Source organism: Lithobates pipiens, unplaced genomic scaffold (genome assembly GCF_037356315.1).
Source record: "Lithobates pipiens isolate NorthernLeopardFrog02 unplaced genomic scaffold, aLitPip1_a1.2 Scaffold_3, whole genome shotgun sequence".
In the NCBI taxonomy this organism is placed as follows: domain Eukaryota; kingdom Metazoa; phylum Chordata; class Amphibia; order Anura; family Ranidae; genus Lithobates; species Lithobates pipiens.
In genome coordinates this window covers 234,647,298-234,667,876 of record NW_027507790.1, presented here as the reverse complement: position 1 = coordinate 234,667,876, position 20,579 = coordinate 234,647,298, and the positions used below count along the sequence as shown (strand labels likewise).

General features: G+C 41.3%; 1 protein-coding gene across 1 annotated transcript in view; it reads right to left on the bottom strand.

Annotated features, from left to right (window-relative positions):
* The window catches only part of MTMR12 (myotubularin related protein 12), an 87,318-nt gene that overhangs the window by 31,454 nt on the left and 35,285 nt on the right, over positions 1 to 20,579 (bottom strand). The window contains exons 2-5 of the mRNA XM_077462903.1: positions 13,964 to 14,024; positions 8,136 to 8,272; positions 3,652 to 3,724; positions 747 to 883 (exon numbers count right to left, since the gene is read on the bottom strand). Of these exons, the coding sequence (XP_077319029.1) occupies positions 747 to 883; positions 3,652 to 3,724; positions 8,136 to 8,272; positions 13,964 to 14,024 (408 nt within the window). The remainder of the gene's footprint in view (positions 1 to 746; positions 884 to 3,651; positions 3,725 to 8,135; positions 8,273 to 13,963; positions 14,025 to 20,579) is intronic.

The window sequence follows — 20,579 nt, the reverse complement described above, 5'->3', positions numbered from 1 at the left end:
ACATGTCACGGGTTCCAGAAGTCTGCAAGACCATTCACAATGTGCAGCACGCTCGCGCATACGCAGTGAAAACTCGGCTGTGAAGCCACAAGCCATCACAGCCAGGTGCCCACAGTTGAGATGCCAGTGCTGGGGACAGAAGACAGGCTGAACACACGGCTTGGCCGAATACAGCGCTGGATCCTGGGACAAGCGAGTGCGCGCTTATTAAAAGTCAGCAGCTATGAAAACTGTAGCTGCTGACTTCTAACACAATTTAACTGGAGCTCCTCTAAGCTTTAGCACAGCAGTACAAGAAGACATTTCCTCACTGCTGATGGGTCGAGTCCGTCTTAGCACAGCTCCACCATTGAAGAGATGCATTGTAAATTTTCAACAAATACACGGTTTTTGCTTATTATGCAAAGTGAACATAGTAATATCATCCACCACCCACCTTTTCACCTGGTCCAATCAGAGGAAGCCTTGCATTCCATGATCATAATAATACAAGGCTTCTCCTGAGTGGTGGATTTCTCTTTATTCCTGGCAGCAGGGAAGAACGTTCTTGTACTTTTGCCATAAAACAGCACTACTTATTGTATGTAGCTAAGCCTACTACAGTCTATTACAGCTGGCCCAGCGGCCAGACCGTTCTGGCATGGAAATAATTTGTTTGGGCCAGGCTGCTGTTAAAAACGATTAAAGTGAAAGTAAACCTGGAATTCTCAGTTTATCAGTATAAAATCAGGTTTAGTATCTTTTACCCTCTTTAGTTCCTCCTCCTTCGTGTATGTCAGACAGAAATGGAACACTCGGAAATCCTTGCAGTAGATGATTAACTTCTCTGGGTATTTCTTAAGCAATAGTCCCGATACAAGAACTTTCTTCTTATCGTCAAACACTGAAAAGGGCAAAAACTTTGCTAAATAATTTATTTAGGATGATAAAAAGATGAAGATCAGACTAACATGCTGGAATTAGGGCAGTGTGACAACAAGCTTGACCTTTGTTCTGGATGGCGCAAGATTGGGTTAGATTGGATTAGAACCTCTAACCACCGTTTTATTTTATTTTTTATTTTTTATTTTATTTTTTTATTTACAGGCAGTAGTAGGTGGGCTGGCTGGATCTCTCCCACAGCTCTGCTTCCTACAATATATAATGGTTGCATTGCCGCTTTAACAAAGTAATAACTTGGTTTGCAAAGGCATCTGGAGCACATATCCTTTGTGGCTGTTGGGAAAAATATTTACATACCCGGCATTCAACTTTAATGACGCACGACCGGATTTTTTGACAGCAAAGGTCTGACGGAACGAATCCGGACAATTCGATTGTGTGTGGGCTCCATCAGACCTTTGCTGTCCAAAAATCTGACGGACTTTAGAAATACACGTTTCAAATTTTTCTGCCATAACTCCGTCGGACCCAGTTCCTAGCGAGAAATCAGGTCATCTGTGTGCTAGTCCGGCAGACGAAAACCGACGCTAGGGCAGCTATTGGCTACTGGCTATGAACTTCCTTATTCTAGTCAGGTTGTACGTTATCACGTTTGAATCCATCGGACTTTGGCGTGATTGTGTGTGGCCAAGTCCGTTCGGAAAGTCCGTTGGAACTCTGCTGAAAGTTCGGTTGTGTGTACACTGCATAAGATGTTTATACAATTTGATCATCTCCTTTTTTAGATGAAGTTCTTTCTTCAATAAAAAAAATGATCACATTCCAAAAATGTGCAATCTTTCGGAGCCATGCAGGGCCCCTTTGTCAGGCATGTTACACACCACATGCTTGATAAAGGGGCCCTGCGTGTCTCTAAAACATTGTCCTTTTTTGTAATTTTTTTATTAAAAAGGTTCAGACTTCTTTGAAGAGCCATGGTGTGCTAGCGAATATTTACACATGAACTTTGTATTGACACACAGCAGATCACAAGGGTAATCTGACTGGAATGTGGTGTGGAAAACGCATGGACCGCAGCACATTTCCCGCACCACATTAGTGTGAACCCAGGCTTAACTGGATGGAACGGTATCCTTATTCAACCTTACTATGCAACTTGGGAATTGGTATGAAAAATGCAGGATATGGAGATGGGTCACAATAACCTCACCACAAAGCATGATGTCAAATCACATCAGTATATGCCATTTGAGATTAGATTTTCTATTTAAACTAGGTATGATAACAACAATCTTGGCCAATTATTAACTTTCTATGGGACACTATGTACATTAGGCCCAAACCTGTTAAAGCTAAACAATTGCAGACACAAACAATACTATTTGCCCAGTGAAAAATATAACTTGTTCTATGCTAGTAAACCCCCATGGCTTTTTTTTTTAAAGAAGCACGCTTCCTGTTCCTTATGAACACAAAAATTCCCCTAATTCTCACTAGTGGACTACCTTTCAACCGATGACCATACAGATAGATTATTTTTTTGCACCCAGTCATGACGAATGTAACACAAATCCTAATGCCTGAAAACTGTTTATAAGTTTGCAGTGTTATTAAAACTATACATATCATCGCAATTACATATTATATAGCAGGTGGATTATACCATGTTTTTTTTTTTTGTTTTTGTTTTTTTTTAGGACAAATTGTATCATCATTTGGGGTAAATAGTAATAGGCATTGTATTGTTTAATATCAAGAAAAGTGGCACAAAAAAATTGTAAAAAAAAAAAAAAAAAAAAAAAAAAACCACACACACACACACACAAAAAAAAATATCTATCTATATATTTCTTGCCATTACCACAACCAACCACCAAAGAACAACTCAAAATAAATTCTTACATCTGACGATCACAGCGATATCACATGTGTATTTTTTGTTTGTGCACAATAATGCAGATTTTTTATTTTTTTTTATCCTACCTACAACATGCAGAAACTAAATTCTTTTTGAACGAACCTAAAAAACACAGACCCTGGCATTTCACCCTGACCATTGACATGGACATGGACTGGGAGCATGATCGCTGAGCTAGATCAAACCACCCACCCCTCCCAAGCACAGTTTTTTCTTTTTAAGTTTACAATTTTCTCCTTTAGCAAGAAAAAAATATTTAATGCATCTTGTTCTCCATTCAAGAGAAAAAATAAACAGAGGTGGGATATACAGGGACTGCGGTAATTTCCCCATCGTTAAAACGAGAGCTGGAGGTGTAAGTGACAGCTTGGTCCTCATGCTCTGCAGCTCGCTCTCAAGACAATGATATATGCAACACTAAAGACCCACTTCTGTTAGGCTGCATATATGTGTAATGCTTGGTGGGAAAGTGTTAAATTCCTGGAAATCGGTGAACTTGTAAGGATACAATTATCACAATGCTTTGGCATGGGGGCCCCAGGTCTGCCATCCTGATTCCGAATTTACCAAGCTGAAACAAGCATGAGGTCACAGAAACTCTGATTTTTCATGATTCCATGACAGCAGGCTTCTTCCAGGTTCTACCGTATTAGCTTTACCCTGCAAATCTGGGGAGGGACCGTTATGCATAGGTGAATTTTTAAGACAAAGAGCAGCACCAATCATCTCCATTTCACTTGGCTGTGCTAATCTAATGAAAGGCAAAATTTGATTGGTTGCTGTAGGCCCCTTCGCTTTGCAAGTTATCACATAATAAGCCCATTAAAGTGGCCCACCTGTGATCACCTTACCTCCATAGATCTGGTCCACACACTGCAGGGTGATGTCATTTTCACCAACAATCTTGTTCCTGAATTCCGGTGTCTGAGAAACAATGAGAAGTAATACAAAGTCAGATTATGGATAGTAAGAAGCTGGAACAACATGGAGAACTGGGCGATTCCCAGACAGACAGGGAAGAAAAAAAAAAAACAAAAAAAAACAAACACGGTCCGGCCAACACAGCCAAGAAGTCATATGTTTTCATGGGTCAAGTCATCCGCTATTACACAGGAATCAAGAATTTGGCTCGTGGTCAGAATAAAATGAAATACAAAACACTTATGAGAAGGAGATGTATTAAAAGGGGATTTACAAGAAAATTGGGAAGTCCTAAGCCTAGATTCCCTTCTGTAGTAACACACGATTACTTATTTCTTCACCTTAGTAAAACAACTGGTTCCCCATTGATGGACTCCAAGGTAGAGCTGCACTTAAATGATCATTAAAAAAAAAAAAAAAAAAAAAAAAAAAAAATCAATTCAATCCCCCTGAAGATCTCTATTGCAGAGTTTGCCAATTCTTTCATATAACAAGTGGAGAGACCTATCTGCTCACTCAGCTGTCAAAATAAAACATCTGAGAAGTCTGCCAAGTTTTTTAACATGAAACATTGTAACCAACTCTTCCTTTTTAGATCAAAAGGGATAAACTGTATGCAAAATAAAAAAAACTCCATGTAGTCTGATACATTTTTTTAAAAACTGTAAATGCAGGAAGTTTAACCACTTAAAGTCTAAATCTTTTTCTGACACTTGTTTAAGTTAAAAATCAATATTTTTTGCTAGAAAATTACTTGGAACCCCCAAATTATATATATATATATATATATATATATATATATATATATATATATATATATATATATATATATATATATATATATATATATATATATATATATATATATATATATATATATATTTAGTAGAGACCCTGGGGAATGAAAATGTAAATTGCTGCAATATTTTATGTCACACTGTATTTGCCCAGCGGTTTTTCAAATGCAATTTTTTTGGGAAAAAAAAAAAAAAATACACTTCAACGAATAACCAAAAAAAAATAAAAAATAAATAAAAAACACAAACACACCACAGTAAAAGATGTAAAGTAAAAGTGAAAGATGATGTTACGCTGTGAGGATCATGATCTATCTTCCAAGCAAAAAAGAAAAAGAAAAGTGTGATTCTTATTTTAGCCAGAATCGTGCAGCTCTACTCCAAGGTGAGGAGTACCAAGAGAAATACAAGGCTGCCGTTACTGACCTCAATGTTTGTATCCTTGGGGTCTTAGACATCCCCATAATTTGGGGTCACTGACCTGGAACAAGCATGCCATCAGTGAACGCAGATCACCTTATCTGCAAACCTGTCACATGTCAAGGTCTCAAAAAAGCAACAAGACAGCCAGAGAACTAGCATTTTCCAGAACAGATGATCAGCAAAATGAACTCTTGTTTTTTTCCCCCCATGCAGGGTCAAGCAACAGATTCGTATATTGCCACCTCCTCCTCAGCATCACACACTCCACTTTCCTTCAGTCCACCATTTGGCTACTGAGAGAGAGGAATGAACACCTAAATGTAAGCTCCGAGTTCCTCTAGTCTACTGGTTATCATCCACAGACTGCAATATGTGTATATACATTGCAGCTTTGAAGTGGTTTACCAGGGTTAAGGCTGAAGCAATCAGCCATAACTCCGGTATTGCAGCCGGCACTTCTCATAAAAGTGATCATTGCAATAAGAATATGTCTAAAGGGAAGTAGACCCTGCTGCTTTCCACATCAGAAACCGGGATTCACCAAGCGATTATAAATGAACCAGTTGCTCCCATTCAGAATCAGTCTGCACAGGAAACAAACTGCTATTTCTTCAGAACAGAAACAGGTAGCTGCTACAAAAAAAAAAAAAAAAAAAACACATACATTGATCACGCAGCAGGGAGTATCTGTCTCAACAAAAGTAGAGATAAACTTTAAAGTGAATGTTTGAAATATCTCATTCAGCAATCAAACGGATGCAAAATTAAAGTCATTTTTTTTTTTTTTTTTTTTTTTTTTAAACAAAGAAAACCTGACTTTCTGGTAGGGGTGAGCTGAGCAATTATTTTCACTCACCAAGCTGTTTAGGTGAAGTTTGCTTTAAAAGAAAAAAAAGTTTTGTTTCTTCAAGGGTGCAATAAGCTTAACATGTCTCCTAAAGATGTTTTTATTTTTTTTAATGTATACAATTATCCTGGAGAACCTGTTCTTTAAAAGCAACACCACACAAATATGCAGGACATGCGAGAAGCCAAAGCCTGCATGCAGCTATATACCCACCCTTGTATTCATTTACATTCAAGATAAATACCAGGTTACTCATTTCCAGCAGGGTTTAGCTTTTTTTTTTTTTTTTTTTTTTTTTTTTTTTTTTTTACACACACAATTACAGACCCCCCATATTGGGGTATTTCCCTATTCCCCCTTCCAGACTGTCCTATTAGGTACTGGGGTAACTTCCAAAAGATATAATTGGTTTTATTTATATGTAGGAGCAACTGAAAGAAAATAAGGATCTTCTAAAAATGTATTTATGGGTAAAAAAATTACATTTTTGCAATTGTTTCCCATTCACACTCCAACGCAGCCCAGCACTGCAGCATAGTGGGATAAAATACAGACATGCTGCATTTTATAGCAGCACACTGGCCCAGATCGCAATGGCAAGTAGCACAGCGTGCCGCCCAAGATTGCAGTTACTGAAATGCAAGTTTTGCACACTTCAAATAAAGCTTGTACAAAAAAGGAAGTGGGGGGGGGGGGATGAAGCAGTGCAATGCCCCTCCCACTGCCCCCTAGTGCACTTGCAATGCAGAGCGCAGAACGCTCCGGCTGCACTGCAATTTGCTGCCCTTTATAGTGTGAATTGGCCTGTAGAGGCCTAATTCCTGACAATGTTACACGTCATCGACACCTCAAGTTGATTTCTTCACTACTTCGATTTTGGGGCTTAATAAAGAAGAGAAAACAGAATTCCATTTTAACCACTTAAAGACCAGGCCTCTTTTTCAGACTGTGTTTACAAGTTAAAAACACTTTTTTGCTATAAAATTACTTACAACCCCCAAACATTATACATTTTTTTTCTAACACCCTAGAGAATAAAATGGCGGTCACTGCAATACTTTATGTCACAGCGGAAAAAATTTAATTAAAATAAAAAATGCATATAAAAAGCAAAGGAAAAGGCTTTAAAAAAAATACAAGGTTGAGGGATCATCAGCATTCAGACTTTATAAAGAATGCAAAAAAAATAAAAAATGCAAGGGTGCAATAAGGACAGCTAAGATAGAACATGAAAGACACATAGCGGAGAGGAGGAAAAAAAATCCCAAGAAATTCTTTAAGTATGTAAACAGTATCAGAGGACAGACCATATTGGCCCCAAAGAATGAGGAAGGACATCTGGTTACAAAGGATGGGGAGATGGTGAAAGTATTGAATTTATTCTTCTCCTCAGTCTTCACGAGGGAATCGGGGGGCTAAGTAACCAAAACTGCAGTGTTTATCCTCATAACACATCACAGGAAGCACCTCCATAGTTAATAGAGGACAGAATTAAAACTTGCAATTAATAAATCACCGGGACCAGATGGCTTGCACCCCAGGGTACTTATAGAACTCAGTCAAGTAATTTCCATACTATTGTTCCTAATATTTTTACAGTCTGACTGGAATGGTACCAGCTGATTGGAGAAAAGCCAATGTAGCACCAATATTTAAAAAAGGTCCCAAAATACATCCCTGGGAATTACAGACCAGTTAGTCTAACATCAATAGCATGTAAACTCTTGGAGGGGATGATAAGGGACTATATACACAAGATTTTAGTAAAACTCCTTGTGGAGCTCTACTATTCTTCAGTGTCTTTGATGCTGGCGTGCTCTGACCCCCCTAGGAGTGATGAACGCTGGATCCTTTTTCATCCCCGCTCTTTTTTATTTTATTTCTTCTGCCTGTCTTATAGTTATTTTTGGAAGGGAAGGACTTTATGTAACATTTTGAGTCCTGCTTGCTGACCTTGCTAAGTTATGGCTGGTCCCATCTAGGTTTGGCCCTGGCTGATAATAGTGAAGCTATACTGTTACTCCCATATTTTTGGTTGAATGCCATGACTATTTGAAGTTGAATTGCTACTACAAAATTTGCAACCCCTCCGGGCTACTGATCTTACTGTGTATTGGTTTGTTGTGGACCCCACAGGATTTCCTTTGTTTTGTTTTTTTTTGGAAAGAGAAACTTTTTTTAAAAATGACCAAAAAAATTAAAAAAACAAAACCCTCTGCATGCAGTTCAGTCTTGGAAAGCTGGGAGCGGTGATGTTGGAAAGCTGGGAGGGGTGATGTCGCAGCTAAAACTGATTTTATGGTTGAATGTCAAGCACATAACCAGAAAAGAAGACGACTTTGCTCACATTATCATCTGGCATTTCTTCACACAGAAAGGTGATTTTAAAGTTGGTGCAGAGGAGTCTCCCGCAGACTCCACGCTGAGATCCTTCCTCCTGAGAACACTTGAAGACATTGTTGGCTTCACAAAGAAGCATCTCACCTGCAAGAGACATACAGAAGATCTGGTTACTGCTGCACCTAATGACATGACTGCCAGTCCTATCGAGACACTTTCTGAAACAACTTTACCCAAGTTTTTGGCTTTAGTCTTTTTATCCAACCCAAAAAGTCTCCCATCTACTGGATATACAGTGAGGAAACGTATTTGATCCCCTGCGGATTTTGCACATTTGCCCCCTGACAAAAATGATCAGGCTATAATTTTATTGGTAGGTTTATTTTAACAGTGAGAGCCAGAACAAAAAAAAACAAAAAAAAAAACAAACACACATTTCAAAAAGGTTATAAATTGATTTGCATTTTAAATGGGTGAAATAAGTATTTGATCCCTTTGCAAAACATGACTTGGTACTTGGTGGCAAACCCATTGTTTGCAATCACAGAGGTCAGACGTTTCTTGTAGTTGGCCACCAGGTTTGCAAACATCTCAGGAGGGATTTTGTCCCACTCCTCTTTGCAGATCTTCTCCAAATCATTAAGATTTTGATGTTTGGCAACTCGAACCTTCAGCTCCCTCCACATGTTTTCTATGGGATTAAGGTCTAGAGACTGGCTAGGCCACACCAGGACCTCAATGTGCTTCTTCTCAAGCCCTTCCTTTGTTGCCTTGGCCATGTGTTTTGGGTCCTTGTCTTACTTGAATAACCATACATGACCCATTTTCAATGCCCTGGCTAAGAGATGAAGGTTCTCACCCAGGATTTGATAGTACATGCCCCGTCTCTCATCCCTTTGATGCAGTGAAGTTGTCCTGTCCCCTTAGCAGAAACACCCCCCCCCGCCCCCAAAGCATAATGTTCCCACTGCCATGTTTGATGGTAGGATGGTAGCATTCGCCCTCCTCCAAACACAGCGAGTTGAGGCCAAAGAGCGCAATGTTGGTCTCATCTGACCACAACACTTTGACCCAGTTCTCCTCTGAATCATTCAGATGTTGCAAACTTCAGATGGGCATGTACATGTGCTTGCTTGGGCAGAGGGCATTACGGGAACTGCAGGATTTCAGTCCTTGATGGTGTAGTGTGTTACCTTGTTTTCTTGGCGACTATGGTCCCAGCTGCCTTGAGATCATTGACAAGATTCTCCGGTGTAGTTCTGGGCTGATTCCTCACCGTTCTCATGATCATTGAAACGCCACTAGGCGAGATCTTGCATGGAGCCCCAGACCGGGGGAGATCGACAGTTATTTTGTGTTTCTTCCATTTGCAAATAAAAAATCGCACCAACTGTTGTCACCCTGCCACCAAGCTGCTTAGCGATTGTCTTGTAGCCTATTCAAGCCTTGAGTAGTTCTACAATCTTGTCCCTGACATCCTTGGACAGCTCTTTGGTCATGGCCATGGTGGAAAGATTGGAACCACACAGAGCTCTGAGCACCGACACATGATCCTGTTTTTTTTGTTTTGTTTTTGTAGAGCAGGGGGGAAAAAAAACCCCAGCAAGATTGTTTAGTGAAAGTACCACATAATAACAATGTTTACTGTGTGTGTTAACACATTTAATCTCTTTTGCCCTTAGATGTTAACCCCTTCTCAGCCAGTATCATTAGTACAGTGACAGCATATAGTATTCACTATTACTAATCACTGTTGATGTCAGTGTGACCCCTTTCACACTGGGGCCACGGCCGTGTTCGTGCTAAAGCGCTGCTAGTTCTAGCACCGTCTGAGCGGTCTTTTACAGTTACTAGCGGAGTGCTTTAACCCCAAAGAAGGGGTTAAAAGCGCCCATGCTGCGGTGCTTCCAAATTGTTTTGGAAGCGCTGCTCATTCATTTCAATGGGCAGGGGGCGTTTTGGGAGCACTAAATACAGCACTCCCAAACCGCCCCAAAGATGCTGCTTGCCGGATTTTTTTTTACCAAAGACATGTAGCAGAAAAATTTTGGCCTAAAATTTATGCATGAAGAAATTAGATTTTTTTACATAGGTTTTATAGCAGAAAAAAAAAAATTGGGGGTTTTTTTTTTCCTTAAAAACGTCTTCTTTCATTTGAAAAAAAAAAACAACATTTTAATTTGTGCAGTGTTGCATGACCGCACATTTGCCAGTTAAAAGTAGCGAAGTGCCCAATAGCAAAAAATGCTCTGGTCATGAACGGGGTAAAATCTTCTGGAGGTCAAGTGGTTAACAAGCTGCTAGAGCCCCTGAAAGCCCCAGCCTACTAGGTATGGGACATGTCCACATTTTAATAGGAGAGCACTGTGCTCCAGGAGTCAGGGCTGTCCGCCGTCACTTCATGAACTATACATAAAAAAGGAAATTCTATTTTTTACTTTTCCAAACCTTGGTTTGTTTTCAGGCCACCGATTTCCTATTTTACTTTTGTTAATTAAAAGAATAAAATAAAAAATTACGGATATCATCTGGTCGGCACAGACAAATAAACAAGCTCATTGCTCACCCCTTCCTTCCAATACACATTACATCAGGAGAATGGTGACCACTGAGCACTTCCTCCTGAGGAAATAACCCAGAGGGCTGCTGACAATAGAACAGCCGTGCAAGAGGAAATAATCTCTGATATAAAAGCAGAACACACAATTTCTTGTTACTACGGATGATCTTCTGTGGTTATAGTTTTAAAATATACATATAAATATTTTTTTTTAAAATATATATATATATATATATAAATATAACACACCAGCAATCTCCAAATTGGCCTGTGCGGATTGTAGCCCCATGACACATCTACCTCCTGGTATTTAAAAACAGAATGTATTTAACAGCCAGCTATGCCACCCATGAGACTTAACCCCTTGTTGTCTGCAATCTGAAGATTAATGGTGGAGGTAGTACTCAACGGGGACGATGTGAAGTGTACAATACAGACTCCGCAGCAAGCTTGAGACTGGTACCAGTTGTAAGCGATTTGAACATTTTGGAAAGCAAATGCACTGCTCAAAAAAGATCTCAAAGGGGAAAAATATAATGCTGGATATCTATACTGACATGGACTGGGTAATGTGTTAGGAACGGAAGGACGCCACATCGTTTGATGGAAATTAAATATCAACCTACAAGGAGGGCTGAATTCAAAGACACCCCAAAAATTGAAGTGAAAAAATTATGCAACAGGCTCATCCATTTTGGTGAAATTTCATTGCAGCAACTCCAAATGGTACTCAGTAGTTTGTATGGCCCCCACATGCTTGTATGCATGCCTGACAACATCGGGGCATGCTCCTAATGAGACGACGGGTGGTGTCCAGGGGTATTTCCTCCCAGATCTAAACCAGGGCATAACTGAGCTCCTGAACAGATGGAGGTGCAACCTGGCAGCTTCGGAAAAACCAAAACAATATCCCAGATGTGTTGTATTGGATTTAACCACTTGCTTACTGGGCACCTAAACCCCCCTCCTGCCCAGTCCAAGTTTCAGCTTTTAGCATTGTCGCACTTCGAATGACAATTGCGTGGTCATACAACCCTGTACCAAAATTCTTTCGGTGGTATTTGATCACCTCCGGGTTTTTTTTTGTTTTTTTTTATTACATTTTTTGTTAAAAAAACAAAGACCAAAAAAAAAAAAAGAAAAAAATTATTATTATTAATAATACAAAACAGTTTTATATTTTGTTCATTTTGCAAACAGGTAATTTTTCTCCTTCATTGATGTACGCTGATGAGGCTGCACTGATGGGCTACATTGAAGGTCACTAATAGGCGGCACTGGTGGGCACTAATGGTTAGCACTGAAGGGGGCACTCGTGGGCATTGATAGGTGGCACAGATAAGGCAGCTTCCCCTCTTCCTCTTCGGGACCAGTGTCCCTTGCACAGAAGCCGGTGGTTGGCTCTTTTTTTTCTCCTCACGCCATCAGTGTGAGAAAAAGAAACGATTACCGATCTTCTGTTTACATCACGTGATCAGCTGTCATTGGCCGACAGCTTATCACGTGTTAAGGGGACAGGATCGACTCCTTACTCCGATCACGCGAGTCTCATTGACTCAGCGATCACAGCACGCAGGGGGGGCGCGCAAGGAGCCTGCAAAGGGGAGGACACTCCCGGCAAAGTAGGTCCACGCTATAGCAGTCATTTGGCTATAGCACGATCTGAAGGAGTTAAGTCAGGGGAGCTTGGTGGTATTCAATGGTATCAATTCCTTCAGCCTCCAGGAACTGGCTGCATACTCACCACATGAGGCCAGGCATTGTCATGCACCAGGAGGAACCCAGGACCCACTGCACCATCGTAAGATCTGACAATGGGTCCAAGGATTTCATCCTGATCCAACAGTTAGGGTGCCATTGTCTAGCCTGTAGAGGTTTGTGCTTCCCTCCATGTATATGCCTCCCCAGACCATCACTGGTCTGGACCCACCACCAAACCGGTCATGCTGAATAATGTTATAGGCAACAGAACGTTCTCCATGGCTTCTGCAGACCCTTTCTCGTCGATCACATGTGCTCAGGCTGAACCTGCTCTCATCTGAAAAATCACAGGGTGCCAGTGGTGGACCTGCCAATTCTGGTGTTTAAAGGCAAATACCAATCGAGCTCCACAATGTCGGGCAGTGAGCACAGGGCCCACTAAAAAGAATGTCGGGTCCTCCAGCCACTCAGGAAGTCTGTTTCTGATTGTTTGGTCAGAGACAGTCACACCAGTGGCCTGCTGGAGGACATTTTTTAGTGCTCATCCTGTTCCTCCTTGCATAAAGGAGCAGATACCGGTCATGCTGATGGGTTAAGGACCTTCTACGGCCCTGTCCAGCTCTCCTAGAGCAACTGTTTTTCTCCTGGAATTTCCTCCATGCTGGGACACACAGCAAACCTTCTACCGATGGCACATATTGATGTGCCATCCTGAAGGAGTTTGACTGCCTGTGCAACCTCTATAAGGTCCAGGTATCGCCTCATGCTACCAGTAGTGACACTGACCCTAGCCAAAATGCAAAACTAGTGAAAACAGTCAGAAAAGGAATAGTTGAAAAAAAAAAAAAAAAATATATATATATATATATATATATATATATATATATATATATATATATATATATATATAACACTGGCCTCCACCTGTAAAACCATTGCTGTTTTGGAGGTCTCATTGTTGCCCATCTAGTGTATTTGTTAATTTCATTAACACCAAAGCAGCTGAAACTGATAAACAACCCCTCTCTGCTACTTAATCAATATCCCAGGAGTTTGGGACTTGATGCTATACTCTTATTAAAAAGTGAGCCTTCAATTTTTTTTGAGCAGTGTATTTCATGTCCTGTGATCAACTGTGACAAATGTTTCTTAGGACAAAAAAACTGAGGTTTTAGTACTACTTAAAAGGATGTTGCAGCTTCTGGAAACTGAGGATGAATTTCTCCCCAGTGTAGCCACGGAGGTTGCATATGATGGCACAGTGGCTGCAATTGATTTTTATTTTATTTTTATTTTATTTTTTTAAGTATTTTTCAGTTTGCACCCCCCCCCCAAAAATTTTGAGCAACAGCCGCCACCGCTTTAAATGAGAAAGCCAATCGCAGCGTGACATTAGCTCATGCACAGTGACTGTAGAGTGCCAGGGGAGAGCAAAGCAAACCCAAGATAGAATTACTCTTACACAGTGAACAGCATATGAAAGGAAATCATTGTGTACATTTTTTCCAATTCAGGTCCATGGGGGGCTTGGATAGGTAGAGAAGCAAACCAGACATATACTCAACGTTTATTACCTGGCAATAACAGGACATCATCCACCTTTTCGGCTTGTTCCTTGTCTCTAACATCTATTTCCTGTGGAGAAAAGAAAGACATTTTTGAAAATGCTCACACAGGAGATACATGGATGTTAGAAGCCAGACATTAACAGGTAGAAAAAAACAGCTACAAGCTAGATCAGACAAGTAACGAATTTATCATACATCGATCTCTGCTCACTCCAAAGTTTATTTCAGTCCACCAGACAACATACAGATCAATATCAGAGACTGTAATGCTTCCTGATGGGTTACAAACTTTGATTCTTCTTAAAATGTAACAGAGCGTTCACTGCTTACTGGAGAGTGTAAAATCTGGTGCAGTTCTACATAGAAGCCAATCAGCTTCCAGGTTTTATTATTAAAGCTTAACCACTTAAGCCCCGGACCAATTTGCAGCCAAAGGACCAAGCCCCTTTTTTGCAATTCGGCACTGCGTCGCTTTAACTGACAATTGCGTGGTCGTGCGTCGTGGCTCCCAAACAAAATTGGCATTTTTTTCCCCCACAAATAGAGCTTTTTGGTGGTATTTGATCACCTCTGCGGTTTTTATTTTTTGCGCTATAAAACAAAAATAGAGCGGCAATTTTGAAAAAAAAAAAAAAAAAAAAAAAACAATATTTTTTACTTTTTGCTAGGAATAAATTTCTCCAAAAATATATATATATATAAAAAAAAAAAATAAAAAAAAAAAAAAAAAAAAACTTTTTTACCCTCAGTTTAGGCCGATACATATTCTTCTACATATTTTTGGTAAAAAAAAAATAAACCGCAATTGGCGATTGATTGGTTTTAGCGTTTACAAAATAGGGGATAGTTTTATAGCATTTCTATTAATATTTTTCTTTTTTTTCCACCAGTAATGCCAGCGATCAGCGATTTTTATTGTGACTGCGACATTATGGCAGACACATTGGACATTTTTGACACATTTTTGGGACCATTGTCATTTATAAAGCAATCACTGCTATGTCCCATCCCCCCCCCCCCCCCAATCATGTGAATTTTGACTTCCGCTACAAAATTGGTGCTTATTCATGTCCCCCCCACCACTTTAGAAAAAGCAACATCTCACTCTTGCTCAGTGAAGGTACCATAGATAATTATGACAGATGCCAAGCACCGATTCCAAAGTGAAGATAAAATTTAGATCAAAACAAACCATTCCTGCTGGCACCTGACTTGTGTCAACATTTATGTGAAGATGCCCACTTATCCAGGCCATGGTATAACTACCCTGTTTCCCCAAAAATAAGACCTAGAGTGATTGTCGGTGACGGCTGCAATATAATTCCCATCCCCCAAATAAGCCCTAGTGAAGGGGTGTAGGTCTTATTTTCAGGCTAGGGCATATTTTTGGGGAAACCGGGTAGGGCTTATTTGGGGGGGGTTAAGGCTTATATTGCAGCCATCATCGACAATCACGCCAGGTCTTAATTTTGGGGAAACAGGGTAGTAGGACTACAACCAAACGTGTTCTGGAACGATCACTGAGGAAGCCATCTGCATAAGTGCAAAACAGCTCCAGGTAAAGGCTACCTACTACTCTTAGCCCTTGTACACACGGTTGTAGATTCTGACGGAATGTGTCCTATCGGACCGTTTTGTCGGATAATCCGACTGTGTGGTCTCCATCAGAGTACCCGATGGACCAAGTTTTCCAACAAAATTTTCCCACAAAATGCTCCGATTGGACATACTCTGATCATGTGTAGCCTACTCCGACGGACAAAGTGCCATACATGCTCAGATCAAATTCCTAGACCAAAGCTATTGGCTACTAGCCTGAACGTAGTGCCGTCGTAACGAAATAATGTCATCACGTTATGTACAATCGGATTTTCCGACCGTGTGTATGCAACAGTTTTGGACAAAATCTAACGGATTTGGTTGTCAGAATGTCTGACCGTGTGTACCAGGGCTTAGACTGATTTCACACTGGGGCGCTTTGCAGGCGCTACAAATAGTACCTGCAAAGCTTCCTGAAAGAGCCGCTGCTGTGTCTCCAGTGTGAAAGCCCTGAGGGCCTTAGGGCTCACCGGGGTGGATTTGACTTAAATCATAAATTTGTAAAGGAGTAACTCATCTCTGTCCTGCAGCGGCTCCTCTTTTGACCTGCTGTTGACTCACCGACAGTCCCATTCACTTTATTGGGACAGCTGGTGATGTGGCAGTGACACAACAAGGCGAGGGATGTGGTGGCAGCAGGTGAGTGGATGCCCGCTAACGTGGGCACTGCCATAATGGATCTGAAGTGACAGGTGCTCTTTAAAATTGAAGGACTCATTCTTGCTGGCAGTTAGAATCTTTAATACCGTATTTAATCTGCGTATAACACGCACTTCTTTCCCCTTAAAATCAGGGGGAAATTATGGGTGCGTGTTATACACCGATCCCTGCCATCTCTGAGGGAAGAGGAGCGAGCACCGCTGAATTACATAGAGCCGCAATCTCCTGTGTACCCGGCGCTCCGTTAGTCATGACCCTGCCTCCTGTCCCCACATTGGGCCACTGTTCTATTATATGAGCAGGGCCAGGAGGCGCGGCTGTGAGTGACGGAGCGTCAAGTACACAGGAGACTGCGGCTCTGTAATTCAGCGGCGCTCGCTCCTCCACTTCCCTCGGAGACAGCAGGTATAAACCAACACTGGCGCGGCTGCCATGATGGGAAAGGTGAGGCTGCAGATGGGCACTGAGCAGGGTGCATTGATGAGCTGTGATCCTAATTTTGCTTCAAAGTTCTTTAACCACTTGAGATCCGCGCTATAGCCAAAATGACGGCTACAGCGCGGATCTCCTTTGCCGGGACTACGTCTATTGACGTAGTCCCGTGCACGAGCGGCCTGCGCGCCCCCTGTGATCGGCGAGTCCATGAGACTTACCTGATCACCGATCCGTGCAAGGGGGTCGATCCCGACCCCTTATCACGTGATCAGCTGTCAGCCAATGACAGCTGATCATGTGATATAACGGAGCCGGTAAATCGGAAAAAAAAAAAAGCCGATCATCAGCGGCCGTGATCGGGACATCAGTCCCGATCACGGCCAGCCCTGCTAGTGCCCACCTGCCCCCTGCAGTGCCAAATGTTTAAAAAGTGCCCCCCGTCAGTGCCACCCAGCAGTGCCCACAGTGCCACCCAGCAGTGCCCACAATCTGCCTCAAAGGTGCTGCACCCCAGTGCCACTTATCCGTGCCCATCAGTGTCATCTACCAGTGCCCAGCAGTGCCGCCCATCAGTGCCCAGCAGTGCCACCTATCAGAGCCACCCATCAGTGCCCATGAGTCCCATCTATCAGTGGTACCCATCCGTGCCACCCATCCGTGCCCAATGCAGCCCATCAGTGCAGCCTATCAGTGCCGCCTAATCAGCGCACTTCAATGAAGGAGAAAAATTACCTGTTTGCAAAATTTTATAACAAACTATTAAACATGATTTTATTTTTTTTTTGCATCTTTTTTTGTTTGTTTAGCAAAAAATAAAACTCTGAGCTGTAACTAAATACCACCAAAAGAAAGCTCTATTTGTGGGGAAAAAAATGATAAAAATTTCATTTGGGTACAGTGTTGTATGACCGCGCAATTGTCATTCAAAGTGCATCAGCGCTGAAAGCTGAAAATTGGTCTGGGACTGAGGGGGGTTTAAAGCGGAGGTCCACCCTAAAGTGGACCTTCCGCTCATCGGAACCCTCCCCCCCTCCGGCGCCACAATTGGCACCTTTGAGGGGGGAGGGGGGTGCAGATACCTGTACAGTACAGGTATCTGCACCCACTTCCGGGATAGCTCTCTGCGCAAAGGGGCGTAGATTACGCCCCTTTCCGCAAGTGCCCGCCCCTTTCCGCAAGTGCCCCGCTGCCTGCTGGGAAACCCACAGATCCCAGAGGCAGCGGGGACCGTCCTTATTGCACAGCGCGACTCGCGCATGCGCAGTAGGGAACCAGGAAATGAAGCCGAAAGGCTCCATTTCCTGATTCCCATACCCAAGATGGTGGCGGCAGCACTCGAGAGATGATCTAGAGATCGGCTTCGGGTGCCGACATCGCGGGCGCGCTGGACAGGTAAGTGTCACTATTTTAAAAGTCAGCAGCTGCAGTATTTGTAGCTGCTGGCTTAAAAAAAAAAAAAAAAAAAAAAAAAACGGAGTCCCGGTGGACTCCCGCTTTAAGTGCCCAGTAAGAAAGTGGTTAATTAAAATGTAAGCTTTACCCTTAAACTTCCCTCCTAAAATTGGGGTGCGTGTTATACACCGATAAATACGGTATTTGCAAAGAAAACCAAGGTTTCTTGTTTAGCATAAGCTGTCAGGTTAGTAAAACAACAACAACATCAGAACGAATTCAATCATACAGTTTGTAGTGTACATAGATTAGCAAAACAATGGGATGAAGGATAATTCCTGAACATTGTTGTTTCTCGTGGTTACTGTGAAATTGTGTGAATGCATGAAATCTCAGCATGTAGAGCTTGGATTCTTTGAATGAGTTTGCCAAAATATTTTAATATTGCAGAATATACAGCCTCATGCTACAGAACTAAAAAAAATTTTGACATCCCTACAGCGTCTGCTGCCGATGAGTGACAGTCACGAAACGTGTCAAGCTATAGATGCTACAATCATGGTTATACATCCAGTTGTTTGAGCTAACAATGTTGCTACCTTATGTTTACAGTCAGTGACTATTTTATCACTAATGTATGGGATGTCTTATGCAATTGTATCTTATGTTTACGTATTTATACCGCATATTATAAATTACGCAACTCAACTCTAGACGACTTGCAGGTCACAATGTATCTCTGTGCCACGGATGTACTGTATTGTGTGTTGCATTTATGGAATAAAATTTATTTTGATAATCCTCAGTGCTTCCTTGCTCTCCAGCTGCATGCTTCACTCAGTCCTAAACCCCTTCTCTCTTTTTTTGCTGCGCAATAGCTGGGATGGAAGTACCTCCGATTCCTACTTCATCTAAAAGTCCCAAATTATTTTCTTTCATGCTACATAACCAAGTTCCATTTCATGCTGAATAAACTAAAAGTATTAAAATGTATCTTAAAATAGAAAACTATCTTTAGATAAATTTGATTAAAAAAAAAAAAAAAAATTATATTATATTATATTATATTATATTATATATATATATATATTTATTAATATCTTGGTGTCCTTTTAAGTGCCAGAATTTGAATAGCAGATTTAAAAGCGGGTACACACTAAAATCAGGCGAATGATCGTCCAGCTTTCCCCTCGATGTTTCACAGCAAGTCAAAACCAAGGAAGGAAATGATGTACGAAAATTCTTGTACAACAAAGGCTTTTTTTGTCGTTTATTGTTGCTGATCATGCAGTCTCATATCTGATTTTTCTCGTAAAAAAAATAAAAATAAAATAAAAAAAAACTAACGTTCATATATGGAAAAAAAATAAAATAAAAAAATAAAATAAAATTGGAGTTTGTCCCTTTGGAAAGTCGGAATCAGATGTCTAAAGTGGTGTACACACATTACTGTATACAATAATCGTGCCTTGTACGGAATTTTTCTTCCAATTTTCTAATAGCATGTACCCTACGTAAAGCGGATCTTCAGTAATTTTTCTCAACTTTCCATCTATTAAATTTTCTTCCCTTGTTGTTGTTTTAACTTTGGATAGAAAAATAAATAAAAATAAATTCTGCCAGTAAATACCTTATACAGCCTACTTCCTGTTTGTCGGGTAAAAAGCCTAGGCTTAAGAAGGTTGCAGCCAGACTCAGTGGAGGGAGATTTCTGCAGCATATTTGGCAAGTACAGAATCACAGTATATATATAAAATAATATGCAAAGTGGTTGGATGGAAGCTCCAGAATGGCAAAGATGTTTTTAATACAAATTATGTATTCAATTATAAGGTGGCTCCATTGTGGTTCCTGCTGTGCAAGCGCTGCGCAGTACGGGGGGGGGGGCACTTTCTCGGCAGAACAACGGCTGTCAGAATACCTGAACACTACATACAGGCCTTGTTTGATGTCAAAGGAGCTCAAAATTGCTAAGAGTCAACTGAAGAATCTACTTTTGTTGAGCCAGCAAGGCCACTTGTTCGAATTTTGCCCAATTCCTCTGAAACAACCGAAATTCTAACAGTGTATGGCAAACTTAAAGCAGACCTTCACTCCTAAAATGAATTGTTTATATCTGGTTCCAGCCCTCTCCCCACAATGTGATAGTTTTATGGGCACAAGCAAAAAAATGAGGTTGCACCCGATCCATGCCTGCGCAGATGTGCTAAAGGGCTCTGTCCGGCCTGCACTAACCGGTGGCACATCTGCGCCCACGCAAACATGATGCAATTAGGGAGGTTCAGGACTTTGTTTAATCAGTGCGTGTGCAGACCGAACTGAATTTCCTGTACCCTCCTAATGGCAATATGTCTACACGCGGGCACAGGTCCACCGCAGGACTCCACCAGGTCCTGAAGGATGGAGATAACACTCCAGGAACATCTGTGCATGTGTCAGACCATCAAAGATGGCGGCCCCAGTAAGGTGACTGAAGTGTATACACTGTACTGAGGTAGGTAGTTTATTGTAGTAGACATGAAAGGAATATGGTAAA